We start from the raw sequence: 17,754 nt of genomic DNA, 5'->3' as shown, positions 1-17,754 counted from the left end.
AAAGTTAAACTGTCAACTGTTTGGAGATAACATGATACTATACATAGAAAATTCTAAAGATGCTACCAGAAAACTATTAGAGCTCATTGATGAATTTACAAAGTTGCAGGTAATAAAATTAACACAGAGAAATCTCTTGCATTCTTACACACTAACAATGAAAGATCAGAAAATCAGAGAAACAATCCCATTCACCATCATATCTAAAAGAATAAAATGCCTAGGAATAAAACTACTTAATGATACAAGACTTCTACTCAGAAAACTGTAAGATATTGCTGAAAGAAATTGAAAATGATGCAAACAGATGGAGAGATAGACCATGTCTATTGATTGGAAGAATCAATTTCGTGAAAATGACTGTAGTACCCAAAGCAATCTACAGATTTAATGTAAGTCCTATCAAATTACTAAGAGCATTTTCCATTACATTAGAACAAAAAATTTTGCAAATAGCCAAAACAGTCTTGAGAAAGAAAAATGGAGCTGAAAGAATCAACCTTTCTGACTTTAGACTGTACTACAAAGCTACAGTCATCAAGACAGTATGGTACTGGCAGAAAAAAAAGAAATATAAATCAATGGAACAGGGTAGAACGTCCAGAGGTAAATAAACCCACACACTTATGGCCATCTATAACAAAAGAAGCAAGAATATGCAATGGACAAAAGACAGTTTCTTCAAGATGTGGTGCTGGGAAAACTAGACAGCTACATGTAAAAAGAATGAAATTAGAACATTCCCTAACACCATACACAAAAATAAACTCACAGTGGATTAAAGACATAAATGATAGGCCAGGCACTATAAAACTCTTAGAGGAAAAACTTAGGCAGAACACTCTGACTTAGATCACAGCAAGATCTTTTTCAGTCCACCTCCTGGAGTAAAGAAAATAAAAACAAAAATAAACAAGTGGGACTTGAAAGCTTTTACACAGCAAAGGAAACCATAAACAAAATGAAAAGACAACCATCAGAATGGGAAGAAATAATTGCAAGTGAAACAACTAATCTCCAAAATATACAAATACTTTATGGAACTCAATATAAAAAACAAACAACCCCATCAGAAAATGGGCAGAAAATCTAAATAGACATTTCTCCAAAGAATACATACAGATGGTCAGCAAACACATGAAAAGAATGGCTCAGCATCACTTTTTCATTAGATAAATGCACATTACAGCTACGAGGTATTACCTCACACCAATCAGAATGACCATCTCAAAAAATCTACAGGCAATAAATGCTGGCAGAGGTATGGAGAAAAGGGTGACTCTCCTAAACCATTGGTGGGAATGTAAATTAGTACAGCCAGTGTGGAGAACAGTATGGAGGTTTCTTAAAAAAGTAAAGGCAGAGTTGCCATGTGATCCGGCAGTCCCACTCCTGGGCATCTATCCAGAGAAAACCATGATTCAAACAGATACATGCACCCCAGTGTTCACTGAAGCACTATTTACAACAGCCAGGACACAGAAGCAGACTAAATGTCCATCAACAGAGGAATGGGTAAAGAAGATGTGGCACTTGTGTACAATGGAGTATTACTCAACCATAGAAAGAATGAAATAATGCCATTTGCATCAACATGGAAGGACCTAGAGTGTCATACTGAGTGACATAAATCAAGGACAGATACGTGATATCACTTATATGTGGAATGTTAAAAACAGAAACGGAGTTATCTACAAAACAGAAACAGAGTTACAGGTGTAAGTTAACAAGAAAAAGCAGGAAGAGGGATAAATTGGGAGATTGGACTTGACATATACTAAAATATAAAATAGATAACTGATAAGTACTCAGTATTCTGAGTAGTCCAGGAAATTCTATTCAATCCTCTGTAATGGTTTATATGAGAAAGAATCTAAAAAAGAGTGGATATATGTATAACTGATTCTTTTTGCTATACATCTGAAATTAGCACAACATTGTATATCAACTATACTCCAATAAATAAAAATATATATATACAGGCAAATCACAGACTAGAAGAAAACACTTGTAAAATTTGACAAAAGATATATATTTATATATGCATATATGCGTGTGTGTATGTATGTGTGTATATATATATATACATATATATATACATATACATATATTTATATGTATATCCAGGAGATCCAGGATATATGAAAAATTCTTGATTCTCAATAATAAATATGATATGGAGCAACTCACAAATTAATATATGTAAATAACCAGTAAGAACATGGGTATTCAAAAGTATTAGTCTTCAGGAGTGCAAATTAAAATCTTAATGTGATATGCTATATATCCACTAGAATGACCAAAATATAGAACATTTACAAATGTTGACATGGTTGTGAAGTAACTAGAATTATCCTGGAATATTGTTGAAAGTATAAATTAATGCAACCATTTTGGAAAACTTACTGGTAGTTTTGGGTTTCCCCCCCGCCTAAAAATAGCATGCAGCTACACTGTGACCCAACAATTCCACTGTGAGCTCTTTATCCAAGAAAAATGTAAATATAGGTTATAAAAAAAAGACTAGTAGAAGTTTAATAGAAGTTTTATTCATAATAGCTAAAAAGTGAAAAGAGCCCAGCTGTCCATCGATAGGAGAATAAATAAGCAAACATATATTTATACAGTGGAATACTATTCATCAATATAAAGGAATGAATTGCTAATAAATGTAACAAAAAATACTGAGTAAAAAAATATCTTACACAAGAGTATATATAAGTTTCCATTAATATGAAATGCTAGAATAGGCAAAATTCCAGAGGGGGGAAAAATAATAATAATGGTTGCCTTAGGTCCCGATGGAGTAAGGATTAACTGTTGTAAGGAGTTTAAGGGATCTAGGGATTGATGAATGAAAAAACTATTATCACTGGACAGGTTTGCATAAGAAAAGTCCTCACAGCATGAAACTAGCTAGAGGCTTATGGCCAAAAGAGAAGGAGGGCAGAGGAGTTCTTGAAGTGATGGAGACTGCAGTGACTGTCTCTGGAGGTTACCTGACTAAGAATGTTGCTTCGTAGCACAGTGAGGAGTCTGGATCAGAGAGAGCAGTGACTTTGGATCTTAAAACCCCATCCTCTATCTTATCAATGGCTAGCAGGTGTTCAGTGTTGTTTTGTGGAGTATACAAAGCAGGCAAGCTATAAATCATTAAAAGTCTGCTTGTTTTGGGTCATTTTTTAAAAAATAATTGAGTGTATAAAAATGTTAGTTTATACATCATTTAGTTCCAGCTGACGCTGGAGCTAATGGATTTCAGCCTGCAATGAAGAAATAAACAACTCAGGCTAATACATAGAAGCCATCTTTATCTAGTAAATATAACAACTGAAAAGGAATAAGAGGATATTTTTTTGGAGTGATGATAATGTTCTACATCTTGATAAGGGTTTAAATCACACAAGTGAATACATTTGTCAAAACTCATAAAATATATACCTAAGAATTGTGCATTTCATTGTATATGATATGCATGCTAAAATACTCAGAGTGAAATGTACTGCTGTATCAGTTTGTACGGAAACACCAAAAATAGAATGGGTTCATAGATAGTTGGATAGGTATCTGATAAAGCAAGTATAGTAAAATTTTAATAGTAGAATCTAGGTTGGGATATATATATATGTTTATTATAAAATTTTTTGCTTTTTATTTTAAAAGTTTATAATGAGATATTGAGGCCTACCAGGTCGAGATAGACTAAACATAACAAGAAGTCCTGAGTAAAAAAAATATCTTACACAAAAGAGTATATGTTAAGTTTTCATTACTATGAAAAGGGACCTGTTTGGAAACTATGCCATTGCATTAAAAATATATATATAAAGAGAGAGCTTTGTATTTCTTGACCAAGATTAAAATATAATTTCTGTAGAAACAATCCTATGTTGATCATTTGACTGAAGATATGTGGTGTTTGCTCTTTTACAGAGAAAGTCCTTCTGCTAGCCTGGACACATGTGCATTTCTATCATCATTTGTGTGCTCCAATAGGACTCTGCTTATTGATGGCCGTGTAGAACTCAAGAGAGGCCTGCAGAGGCAGGAGCGGCATCTTTTCCTTTTCAATGATCTGTTTGTTGTAGCCAAAATCAAGTAAGTATACTGGACACTCTCTCCTGGTTTATCACTATAAAATTGCATTTCCACTAACAAAGATAACCTTTCTTTTCAATATCACTATTAAGAATATGTGGCCTCTATTACCATAACTAATGTCTGAAGTGACTTTTATGTTTGTTTTGTTTTTGAAAAAATGTTTCAATTATTTACTCATCTAACAAGTGTTCGTTTAAGTCCCGCTCTGTGCTATGCTCTGAATAAATATAGGGGATACAGTGAAGAAGGTGATGGATATGGTCTCTGCTTTCCTGATACTTTTATTTATAATGTGAATGGGGGGATTACAAATTGTGCTTAGTGCCATGAAGAAAATAGGGTGAAATAAAATATGGGATATGTGTTAGGTAGGAAGAATAAAATCAATGAAGAAAGAAGTAATAGCAGGTACAAAGCAGGTTGAGAAAGTTTGGCCCTTTGGAGTTGAAAGAAGGCCTATGTCACTGGAGCATAAGAAGCAGGAAGAGAGTAATATAAATTGATATTGGAGAAACAGACAAAGATCAGGTTATCAGGACCTTTGTTGGCTGCATGAATTATCTATTGCCATATAACAAATTACCCCAAAAAGTAACAGTTTATGACTATAAACGTCTTACACATTTTCTCTGAGTCAAGAATCTGGGAATCGTTTAGCCAGAGGTTTCTGGCTCAAGGGCCCTAATGAGGTTACAGTAGAGCTGTTGACCAGGTTTATTGTCATCTCAGAGCTTGAAGGAAGAGTCTTCAAACCTCCTAGATCACTCATGTGGATTCTGGCCATCCTCAGTTCCACTGTGGCTCCTGGCCAGAGGCTATAGTTCTTTTCCATGGAGGTCTCTCCACAGAGCTGCTCTTAACATGGAATTGTTTCCTTTAAAGTGAAAGATCCAAGGGAGTGAGGAAGAGAGTGTTGAAGGGAGTGTGTGTGTTCAGTCGCTTCAGGGTCCTTTGGTCCTTCGCGACCCCAAGGACCATAGCCCACCAGGCACTTCTGTCCATGGGATTTTCCCAGCAAGAAAATTGAAGTGGGTTGTTATGCTCTCCTCCAGGGGATCTTCGCAACCCAAAGATTGAACCCATGTCTCCTACATCTCCTGCATTGCAGGTGGATTTTTTACATTCTGAACCATTTAGAAAACATTGTTGAAGGGAGAGGACACTTAAAATAGAAGCTGCAGTCCTTTATAACCTAATTTTATAGGTAGTATACCATCATTTCTAATGTAGGCTATTGGCCACACAGAATATTGGGAAGCCAGGATCTTTGGGGGCTATCTTGGTAGGTCATGGTAGAAGTTTACATTTTATTCCAATGGTTTTAATTAGGGGAGCAGCATAAAGGGGTACATATTTTTTAACTTTTTAAATACTCTTCTGGCTATAGTAGATAATGGATTAGAGGGTAGACAGAAGTAGAAGCAAGGAGACTGGACTGGAGGTTATTGTAATAGTCCTGATGAGAGATAATGGAGGCTTTATCTAGAGAAATGGCAGTTAAAAAAAAGGATGCAGACATATTTGAATATACTTTCAGTTCAGTTCAGTTGCTCACTTGTGTCCAACTCTTTATGACCCCTTGGACTGCAGTATGCCAGGCTTCCCATCCTTCACCAACACCCAGATCTTGCTCAAATTCATGTCCATTTAGTCGGTGAATCCATCCAACCATCTCATCCTCTGTTGTCCCCTCTCCTCCTGCCTTCAATCTGTCACAGCATCAGGGTCTTTTCTAATGAGTCAGTTTTTTGCATCAGGTGGCCAAAGTATTGGAGCTTCAGAGTCAACATCAGTCCTTCCAATGAATAGTCAGGATTGATTTCCTTTAGGATGGACTGGTTGGATCTCCTTGCAGTCTAAAGGACGCTCCAAGAGTCTTCTCCAACACCACAGTTCAAAAGTATCAGTTCTTTGGCACTCAGCTTTTTAGTCCAACTCTCACATCCATACATGACCACTGGAAAAACCATAGCCTTGACTAGATGGACCTTTGGTGGCAAAGTAATGTCTCTGCTTTCTAATAGGCTGTCTAGGTTCGTTGCAGCTTTTCTTCCAAGGAGCAAGCATCTTTTAATTTCATGGCTGCCTTCACTATCTGCAGTGATTTGGAGCCCCCAAAATAAAGTCTGTACTGTTTCCATTGTTTCCCCATCTATTTTCCATGAAGTGATTGATGGGACCAGATGACATGATCTTCATTTTTTTGAATGTTGAGTTTTAAGTCAACTTTTTCACTCTCCTCTTTCACTTTGATCCAGAGGCTCTTTAGTTCCTCTTCACTTTCTGCTATAAGGGTAGTATCATCTGCGTGTCTGAGGTTATTGATATTTCTCCCAGCAATCTTGATTCCAGCTTGTGCTTCATCCAGCCTAGCATTTCTCATGATGTACTCTGCATATGACTTAAATAAGCAGGGTGACAATTTATAGTGTTGGCGAACTCTTTTCCCAGTTTGGAACCAGTCTATTGTTCCATGTCCAGTTCTAACTTGCTTCTTGACCTGCATACAGATTTCTCAGGAGGCAGGCAAGGTGGTCTGGTATTCCCATCTCTTGAAGAATTTTCCACAGTTTGTTGTGATCCACACAGTCAAAGGCTCTGGCATAGTCAATAAAGCAGAAATAGATGTTTTTCTGAAACTCTCTTTTTTTTCGATGATCCAGCACTGTTGGCAATTTGAACTCTGGTTCCTCTGCCTTTTCTAAAACCAGCTTGAACATCTGGAAGTTCTCAATTCACGTACTGTTGAAGCCTAGCTTAGAGAATTTTCAGCATTACTTTGCTAGCATGTAAGATGAGTGCAATTTTGTAGTAGTTTGAGAATTCTTTGGCATTTCCTTTCTTTGGGATGGAATGAAAACTGACCTTTTCCAGTCCTGTGGCCACTGCTGAGTTTTCTAAATTTTCTGGCATATTGAGTGCTACACTTTAACAGCATCATCTTTAGGATTTGAAGTAGCTCAACTAGAATTCCATCACCTCCAGTAGCTTTGTTTGTAGTGATGCTTCCTAAGGCCCACTTAACTTCGCATCCAGAATGTCTGGCTCTAGGTGAGTGATCACACCATCATGATTATCTGGGTCATGAAAATCTTTTTGTATGGTTCTTCTGTGTATTCTTGCCACCTCTTCTTAATATCTGCCTCTTCTGTTAGGTCCATATCATCTCTGTCCTTTATTGTGTCCATCTTTGCATAAAATGTTCCCTTAGTGTCTCTAATTTTTTTGAAGATATCTCTAGTCTTTCTGATTCTATTGTTTTCCTGTATTTCTTTGCATTGATCATTTAAGAAGGCTTTCTTATCTCTCCTTGCTATTCTTTGGAACTCTGCATCCAGAGGTATATATCTTTCCTTTTCTCCTTTGCCTTTTGCTTCTCTTTTCATATACTTTAGAGGTACCCCAAAGAATTCATGTTTACTCAATACTAAATGCCAGTGCAATTAACATCCAACCTAGAACATGAAAGCTATACCTTGCTCTAATCCCTTTCTCATTGTTTATGAAATATCATAAAATAGTAGTTTATCAAATCCAGTATCTCATCAACTGGAGAAGAGTTGGCTTTTTTCTACCATCTGTACCCTCACATTTAAGTTATGGTATGTCATAAGTAAGATGTGAATGGGGAGGTAATCAAGATTGTGGGTTAGAAAGATGCTGAGCTCACCTACCCCCATCAACACATGAAAAGTACGTCTTAATGTGAAGGAATTCTCACTGAAAAGTACCCGGAGACCAGCAGAAAGACCCTTTGGCAACCAAGGCTGTGAAGAAAGATCCACAAGAGTCATAAAGGAAGGGAGGGGAAGCAATGAGGTCAGGACACACATCCCTAGGAATGTACAGAGAAGAGGAGGGGTAAATCATGGGCTTGCATATCCTTCCTGGGGATTAAGGAGTGTGAACCACATACTGGGCACACCAGCCAGCACCGGTAAGATAAGTCCCCTCAGCTGGTTTGAAAACCACTGACTGACAGGAGGGTGGAAGAGAATGAGACTCCCGTCTGTGAAGAACATGGACACGCTCTTGATGACTCTCAGAACAAGGCAGAGGAAGCAGATTAAAACTACCTAGGGCTCTGACAGTAATGGATACCTCAGCATTGCCTCCAGCTCCTGTGCAAATACCAACTAGGATATAGGCTAATATTGCCAAAGCAAGTGTGCACTTGTGAGGGAGAGAGCAACTCAGACCCAGCACTGCAGTTAAATGTGGCAGGGAGGTTTATTGCTGGCACTCATGGAAGGCAATGGGTCAGGAGCTGTCTGCAGATCTCACTGGCATGCTGGAGCCATCCTGATGCTTGTCCTAGTTGTACCAACTGCCTGCTCTAAACCCCTCTTTCTGCATTCCTACTCCCCTCTGCAGTGAAGGTAACATGGCTAGGAGAGGGGAGAATACATACTTAGAGGGAACAGAACAAGCTTATATCTGACCTTCAGGGTTTCTGCCCCAACACTTTGGACCTGACCCTGCCACAAGTAGGATGGTGATGGCCACTGATCATAGTAAAAGCCCCAGCTCACACTTGGCTCTGGCTTTAGCCCCTCCATTTCCAGCCCTACCTTTTTCCAAGGTGATAGATGCCAACACACCCAGGAGGATGATATGACCTGTGCTCAGCTGAGATCCAGCTCTCCCACCAAAGCCACTGGGAATACACCGACTTGAATAGGCTTGAACAGTGATTCTCCCACACAAGGACACATCTTCAAGACTGGGATAGGTAATTATTCACTACATTTCATAGAGAAAGAAAATTAACCAAAATGAAAGAAGAATTTGTTTCAAACAAAACAAGAAAAAACTTTTAAAAAACAACTAGAGGATAGATGAACACAGTGAGAATTTTGACAAGGAAGTGGGAAATGTAAACAATACTGGTCAGAGTTTAAGATTACAATAACTGAAATGAAAAACAGACTATAAGGAATTAACAGCAGACTATGATACAAAAGAAGGCATTAGTGATCTTGAAAATAGAATAATGAAAATCATCAATCAAAAAGAAAAAAAATAGAAAATAATGACATTTAAAAGAAACTGTGGGAAAACAGCAAGCATAATAACATTTGCATTATGGTGGTTCCAAGGAAAACACAGAAAGGGACCAAAAATGTATTTGTGGAAATTATGGCTGAAAAATTCCCAAACCTGAAGAAGGAAACAGATAACCAGGTACAAGAAGCGGAGTCCCAAATAAGATGAAACCAAAGAGACTCACACTAAGACATGTTACATTAAAATGGCAAAAATAAGGTATCAAGAGAAAAACAAAGTGTCACATACAAGGGGACCCCATAAGGCTATCACCTGATTTTTTTCTACAGAAATTTTACAGGCCAGAACAGAGTGGCATGATATAGTTAAAGTGGTCAGAGGGAAAAACCTCCAACCTAGAATATGCAAGATGGTCATTCAGAATTGAAAAGACAAAGAACTTAGGCAAGCAAAAACTAAGAGTTCACCAATACTAACTTGACCCTGAAACATGTTAAAGAGTCTTCTCTTAGTAGAAAAGAAAGTACCATAGTAAGATGTAACAAATTATGGAAAAGGAAATATACAACTAGTGAAGGAAAATATACAGTTTACTGTAGATCAGTGACTTAGTACTAAGTCTAAAGGACAAAAATTATAAAAATCAAGTATAACTGAAATAAACATTTAAGGTGAAAAAACTGGAAATAGAACTGCCATATGACCCAGCAATCCCATTTTTAGGCATACACACTGAGGAAACTGGAATTGAAAGAAATACATGTATCCCAATGTTCACTGCAGCACTGTTTACAATAGCTAGGACATGGAAGCAACCTAGATGTCCATCGACAGATGAATGGGTAAAGAAGCTGTGGTACAAATACACAATGGAATATTACTCAGCTATTTAAAAAAACACATTTGAGTCAGTTCAAGTGAGAGGGACAAAATTGGAGCTTATTATACAGAGTGAAGTAAGTCAGAAAGAGAAACACCAATGCAGTATATTGGCACATATATATGGAATTTAGAAAGATGGTAACGACAACCCTATATGCAAGGCAGCAAAAGAAACACAGATGTAAAGAACAGATTTTGGACTATGTGGGAGAAGGCGAGGGTGGGATGATTTGAGAGAATAGCACTGAAACATGTATATTACCATATGTAAAATAGAGGACCAGTGCAAGTTCAATGCATGAAACAGGGCACTCAAAACTGGTGCTCTGGGACAACCCAGAGGGATAGGGTGGGGAGGGAGGTGAGAGGGGGGTTCAGGATGGGGGAACACGTGCATCCATGGCTGGTTCATGTCGATGTATGGCAAAAACCACAATATTATAAAATAATTAGCCTCAAATTAAAATAAATTATTTTTTAATAAGGTAAAATATGAGCTTGTAAAAGATGACATCAAAAAACAAAATGTGGGAAAAGAAGAAAAATATAGATTTTTTTAGAGTGTGTTTACACTTGAATGACTATAGATTAAAATAAGTAGGTACAGGGGGCGGTCCTAAGATGGCAGAGGAATAGGACAGGGAGACCACTTTCTCCCCCACAAATTCATTAAAAGAACATTTGAACACTGAATAAATTCCACAAAACAACTTCTGAATGCCAGCAGAGGACATCAGGCACCCAGAAAAGCAGCCCATTGTCTTCGAAAGGAGATGTTTTATAAACGGTGCTGTATAGATGGAGACAGCTTGAGACTACTGTAAAAATAAGACTGAAAACCAGAAGCCAGAGGCTTAAGTCCAAATCCTGAGAATACCAGAGAACTCCTGACTCCAGGGAACACTAATTGACAGGAGCTCATCAAACGCCTCCATACCTACACTGAAACCAAGCACCACCCCAGAGCCAACAGGTTCCAGAGTAAGACATACCACGCAAATTCTCCAGCAGCACAGGAACACAGCCCTGAGCTTCAATATACAAGCTGCCCAAAGTCACTCCAAACCCATTGGCATCTCATAACTCATTACTGGACACTTCACTGCACTCCAGAGAGAAGAAATCCAGCTCCACCCACCAGAACACTGACACAAGCTTCCCTAACCAAGAAACCTTGACAAGCCATCCATCCAACCCCACCCACAGTGAGAAAACTCCACAATAAAGAGAACTCCACAAATTGCCAGAATACAGAAAGGCCACCCCAAACACAGCAATATAAACAAGATGAAGAGACAGAGGACTACCCAGCAGGTAAAGGAAGAGGATAAATGCTCACCAAACTAAACAAAAGAGGAAGAGATAGGGAATCTACCTGATAAAGAATTCCAAATAATGATAGTGAAAATGATCAAAAATCTTGACAACAAAATGGAATCACAGGTAAATAGCCTGGAGACAAGGATTGAGAAGATGCAAGAAAGGTTTAACAAGGACCTAGAAGAAATAAAAAAGAGTCAATATATAATGAATAATGCAATAAATGAGATCAAAAACACTCTGAAGGGAACCAACAGTAGAATAACTGGAGGCAGAAGATAGGATTAGTGAGGTAGAAGATAGAATGGTAGAAATAAATGAATCAGAGAGGAAAAAAGAAAAATGAATTAAAAGAAATGAGGACAACCTCAGAGACCTCTGGGACAACATTAAACGCCCCAACATTTGAATCATAGGAGTCCCAGAATAAGAAGACAGAAAGACCATGAGAAAATACTTGAGGAGAGAATAGTTGAAAACTTCCCTAAAATGGGGAAGGAAATAATCACCCAAGTCCAAGAAACCCAGAGAGTCCCAAACAGGATAAACCCAAGGCAAAACACCCCAAGACACATCAAATTAACAAAGATCAAACACAAAGAACAAATATTAAAAGCAGCAAGGGAAAAACAACAAATAACACACAAGGGGATTCCCATAAGGATAACAGCTGATCTTTCAATAGAAGCTCTTCAAGCCAGGAGGGAATGGCAGGACATACTTAGAGTGATGAAAGAAAATAACCCACAGCCCAGATTACTGTACCCAGCAAGGATCTCATTCAATCTGAAGTAGGAATCAAAAGCTTTCCAGACAAGCAAAAGCTGAGAGAATTCAGCACCACCAAACCAGCTCTCCAACAAATGCTAAAGGATATTCTCTAGACAGGAAACACAAAAAGGGTGTATATATTCGAACCCAAAACAATAAAGTAAAGGGCAACATGATCATGCTTATCAATAATTACCTTAAACGTAAATGGGTTGAATGCCCCAACCAAAAGACAAAGACTGGCTGAATGGATACAAAAACAAGACCTCTATGTATGATGTCTACAAGAGACCCACCTCAAAACAAGGGAGACATACAGACTTAAAGTGAGGGCTGGAAAAAGATATTCCACACAAATAGAGACCAAAAGAAAGCAGGAGTAGCAATACTCATATCAGATAAAATAGACTTTAAAACAAAGGCTGTGAAAAGAAACAAAGAAGGACACTACATAATGATCAAAGGATCAATCCAAGAAGATATAATAATTATAAATATATATGCACCAAACATAAGAGCACCGCAGTATGTAAGACAAATGCTAACAAGTATGAAGGGGGAAATGAACAATAACACAGTAATAGTGGAAGACTTTAATACCCCACTTACACCTATGGATAGATCATGTACACCCGTGGTGGATTCATGTCAATGTATGGCAAAACCAATACAGAATTGTAAAGTAAAATAAAAAATAAATTAAAAAAAAAGAAAGAAAATTAACAAGGAAACACAAACTTTAAATGATACAATAGACCAGTTAGACCTAATTGATATCTATAGGACATTTCACTCCAAAACAATGAATTTCACCTTTTTCTCAAGCACACATGGAACCTTCTCCAGGATAGATCCCATCCTGGGCCATAAAACTAGCCTTGGTAAATTCAAAAAAACTGAACTCATTCCAAGCATCTTTTCTGACCACAATGCAGTAAGATTAGATCTCAATTACAGGAGAAAAACTATTAAAAATCCCAACATATGGAGGCTGAACAACACGCTGCTGAAAACCAACAAATCACAGAAGAAATCAAAAGATGCATAGAAATGAATGAAAATGAAAACACAACAACCCAAAACCTGTGGGACACTGTAAAAGCAGTGCTAAAGGGAAGGTTCATAGCAATACAGGCATACCTTAAGAAACAAGAAAAAAGTCAAATAACCTAACTCTACACCTAAAGAAATTAGAAAAGAAAGAAATGAAGAACCCCAGGGTTAGTAGAAGGAAAGAAATCTTAAAAATTAGGGCAGAAATAAATGCAAAAGAAACAAAAGAGACCATAGCAAAAATCAACAAAGCCAAAAGCTGGTTCTTTGAGAAGATAAATAAAATGGACAGACCATTAGCCAGACTCATCAAGAAACAAAGGGAGGAAATCAAATTAATAAAATTAGAAATGAAAATGGAGAGATCACAACAGACAACACAGAAATACAAAGGATCATAAGAGACTACTATCAGCAATTATATGCCAATAAAATGGACAGCGTGGAAGAAATGGACAAATTCTTAGAAAAGTACAACTTTCCAAAACTGAACCAGGAAGAAATAGAAAATCTTAACAGACCCATCACAAGCACGGAAATTGAAACTGTAATCAGAAATCTTCCAACAAACAAAAGCCCAGGTCCAGACAGCTTCACAGCTGAATTCTACCAAAAATTTAAAGAGCTAACAACTATCCTACTCAAACTCTTCCAGAAAATTGCAGAGGAAGGTAAACTTCCAAACTCATTCTATGAGGCCACCATCACCTTAATACCAAAACCAGACAAAGATGCCACACACAAAAAAAATCTACAGGCCAATATCACTGATGAACATAGATGGAAAAATCCTTAACAAAATTATAGCAATCAGAATCCAACAACACATTAAAAAGATCATACATCATGACTAAATGGGCTTTATCCCAGGGATGCAAGGATTCTTCAATATCCGCAAATCAATCAAATGTAATACACTACATTAACAAATTGAAAAATGAGCCATATGATTATCTCAATAGATGCAGAGAAAGCCTTTGACAAAATTCAACATCCATTTATGATAAAAAAAACTCTCCAGAAAGCAGGAATAGAAGGAACATACCTCAGCATAATAAAAGCTATATATGACAAACCCACAGCAAACATTATCCTCAATGGTGAAAAATTGAAAGCATTTCTCTGAAAGTCAGGAACAAGACAAGGGTGCCCACTCTCACCACTACTGTTCAAAATAGTTTTGGAAGTTTTGGCCATAGCAATCAGAGCAGAAAAATAAAAGGAATCCAAATTGGAAAAGAAGAAGTAAAACTCTCACTGTTTGCAGGTGACATGATCCTCTACATAGAAAACCCTAAAGACTCCACCAGAAAATTACTAGAGCTAATCAATGAATATAGTAAGTTGCAGGATATAAAATCAACATGCAGTAATCCCTTGCATTCCTATACACTAATAGTGAGAAAATAGAAATTAAGGAAACAATTCCATTCACCATTGCAATGAAAAGAATAAAATACTTAGGAATATATCTACCTAAAGAAACAAAAGACCTATATATAGAAAACTGTAAAACACTGGTGAAAGAAATTTAAGAGGAAACTAATTGATGGAGAAATATACTTGTGTTCATGGTTCAGAAGAATCAATATAGTGAAAATAAGTATACTACCCAAAGCAATCTATAGATTCAATGCAATCCCTATGAAGCTACCAATGGTAGTTTTCAGAGAACTAGAACAAATAATTTCACAATTTGTATGGAAATACAAAAAACCTCAAATAGCCAAAGCAATCTTGAGAAAGAAGAATGGAACTGGAGGAATCCACCTGCCTGACTTCAGGCTCTACTACAAAGCCACAGTCATCAAGACAGTATGGTACTGGCACAAAGACAGAAATATAGATCAGTGGAACAAAATAAAAAGCCCAGAGATAAATCCACACACCTATGGACACATTATCTTTGACAAAGGAGGTAAGAATATACAATGGAGAAAAGACAATCTCTTCAACAAGTGGTGCTGGGAAAACTGGTCAACCACTTGTAAAAGAATGAAACTAGAACACTTTCTAACACCATACACAAAAATAAACTCTCAAAATGGATTAAAGACAGAAACTATAAAACTCCTAGAGGAGAACATAGGCAAAACACTCTCCAACATACATCACAGCAGGATCCTCTAAGACCCACCTCCCAGAATATTGGAAATAAAAGCAAAAATAAACAAATGGGACATTAAAAGTAAAAGCTTTTGTACAACAAAGGAAACTATAAGCAAGGTGAAAAGACAGCCTTCAGAATGGGAGAAACTAATAGCAAATGAAGCAACTGACAAAGAATTAATCTCAAAAATATACAAGCAACTCCTGCAGCTCAATTCCAGAAAAATAAACAGCCCAATCAAAAAATGGGCCAAAGAAGTAAACAGACATTTCTCCAAAGAAAACATACCGATGGCTAACAAACACATGAAAAGATGCTCAACATCACTCATTATCAGAGAAATGTAAATCGAAGCCACAATGAGGTACCATTTCATGCCAGTCAGAATGGCTGCTATCCAAAAGTCTACAAGCAATAAATGCTGGAGAGGGTGTGGAGAAAAGGGAACCCTCTTACACTGTTGGTGGGAATACTAGTACAGCCACTATGGAGAACTGTACAGGGATTCCTTAAAAAACTGGAAATAGAACTGCTGTATGACCCAGCAATCCCACTGCTGGGCATACACGCCAAGGAAACCAGAATTAAAAGAGACACGTGTACCCCAGTGTTCATCGCAGCACTGTTTATAATTGCCAGGACATGGACGCAACCTAGATGTCCATCAGCAGACAACTGGATAAGAAAGCTGTGGTACATATACACAATGGAGTATTAGCCATTAAAAAGAATACATTTGAATCCGTTCTAATGAGATGGATGAAACTGGAGCCTATTATACAGAGTGAAATAAGTCAGAAAGAAAAACACCAATACAGTATACTAACGCATATATATGGAATTTAGAAAGATGGTAATGATAACCCTGTATGCGAGCCAGCAAAAGAGACACAGATATATAGAACAGTCTTTTGGACTCTGTGGGAGAGGGCAAGGGTGGGATGATTTGGGAGAATGGCACTGAAACATGTATAATATCATAGGCGAACGAATTGCCAGTCCAGGTTCAATGCATGATACAGGATACTCAGGGCTGGTGCACTGCAATAACCCAGAGGGATGGTATGGGGAGGGAGGTGAGAGGGAGGTTCAGGATGGGGAACACGTGTACACCCCTGGCGGATTCATGTCAAAGTATGGCAAAACCAATACAATATTATAAAGTAATTAGCCTCCAATTAAAATAAATTTATTTTTAAAAAATTAAAATAAGTAGGTACAAGTCAGTATATGAGCCCCATGGTAATTACAAACCAAACACCTACAGTTGATAAACACTAAAAACAAAAAAAGTAATACAAACATTCCACTGAAGAAAGTCATCACACCACAAGAAAAAAAGCAAACAGAAGAAAAAAAGGAACAGCAAACTACAAAACAACCAGAAAACAAGTAACAAAAAGGCAGTAAGAGTACCTGCCTATCAATAATGACGTTAAATGTGATTAGAAACAATACATCAGAAAAGTAGACTGAGTGATGGGATTAAAAATCCAAGATCCATCTATGTGAACCTACATGAGACTCACTTCAGAGCTAATGACACAAACAGCCTGAAAGTGAGGGGATAGAAAGAGATATTTCATGCAAATGGGAAAAAAAAAGAAAGCTGGAGTAGTAGTACTCATATAGATAAACTAGGCTTTAAAACAAAGCTATTTAACAAAAGACAAAGACAGGCATTATTTTATAATAAAGGGATCAATACAAGAAGATATTATACTGATTGACATACATGGACCCAATACAGGAGCACCTAAATATATCAAGCAACTATTAAAAGACATAAGGGAGAAACTGACAATACTACAGCAACAGTTGGAGATGTTAACACTCAAAAGATATTAGCACCCAAAGGATAGATCGTTCAGACAAAATTATTAAGGCAACAGTGGTCTTAAATGGTATAATATACCAGGTGGGCTTAATAGATAGCTATAGCACACTCAAAAATCCCTGAAGATGGTGACTGCAGCCATGAAATTAAAAGATGCTTACTCCTTGGAAGAAAAGCTATCACAAACCTAGATAGCATATTAAAAATTGAGACATTCCTTTGCCGACAAAGTTCCATACAGTCAAACCCATGGTTTTTCCAGCAGTCATGTGTGGATGTGAAAGGTGGACCATGAAGAAGGTTGAGCGCCGAAGAATTGATGCTTTTGAACTGTGGTGTTGGAGAAGACTCTTGAGAGTCCCTTGGACTCTGAGATCAAACCATTGGAAGGACTGATGCTAAAGCTGAAGTGCCAATACTTTGGCCACTTAATGCAAAAAGCCAGCTCATTAGAAAAGACCCTGATGCTGGGAAAGATTGAAGGCAGAAGGAGAAGGGAACAACAGAGGATGAGATGGTTGGATGGCATCACCAACTCAATGGACATGAGTTTGAGCAAGTTCCAGGAGATGGTGATGGACAGGGAGGCCTGGTGTGCTGTAGTCCGTGAGGTTGCAAAGAGTCAGGACTGAGTGACTGAACAACAATAGCACACTCCAATCAAAACACCAGC

General features: G+C 37.5%; 1 protein-coding gene across 1 annotated transcript in view; it reads left to right on the top strand.

The window, feature by feature from the left end:
- The window catches only part of ARHGAP20 (Rho GTPase activating protein 20), a 209,868-nt gene that overhangs the window by 116,333 nt on the left and 75,781 nt on the right, over nucleotides 1-17,754 (top strand). The window contains exon 3 of the mRNA XM_040257933.1: nucleotides 3,934-4,098. Coding sequence (XP_040113867.1) covers nucleotides 3,934-4,098 — 165 coding nt within the window. The remainder of the gene's footprint in view (nucleotides 1-3,933; nucleotides 4,099-17,754) is intronic.

The sequence above is a fragment of the Oryx dammah genome, unplaced genomic scaffold (genome assembly GCF_014754425.2).
Source record: "Oryx dammah isolate SB20612 unplaced genomic scaffold, SCBI_Odam_1.1 HiC_scaffold_17, whole genome shotgun sequence".
NCBI lineage: Eukaryota > Metazoa > Chordata > Mammalia > Artiodactyla > Bovidae > Oryx > Oryx dammah.
This window is presented reverse-complemented; position numbering and strand designations above follow the sequence as displayed.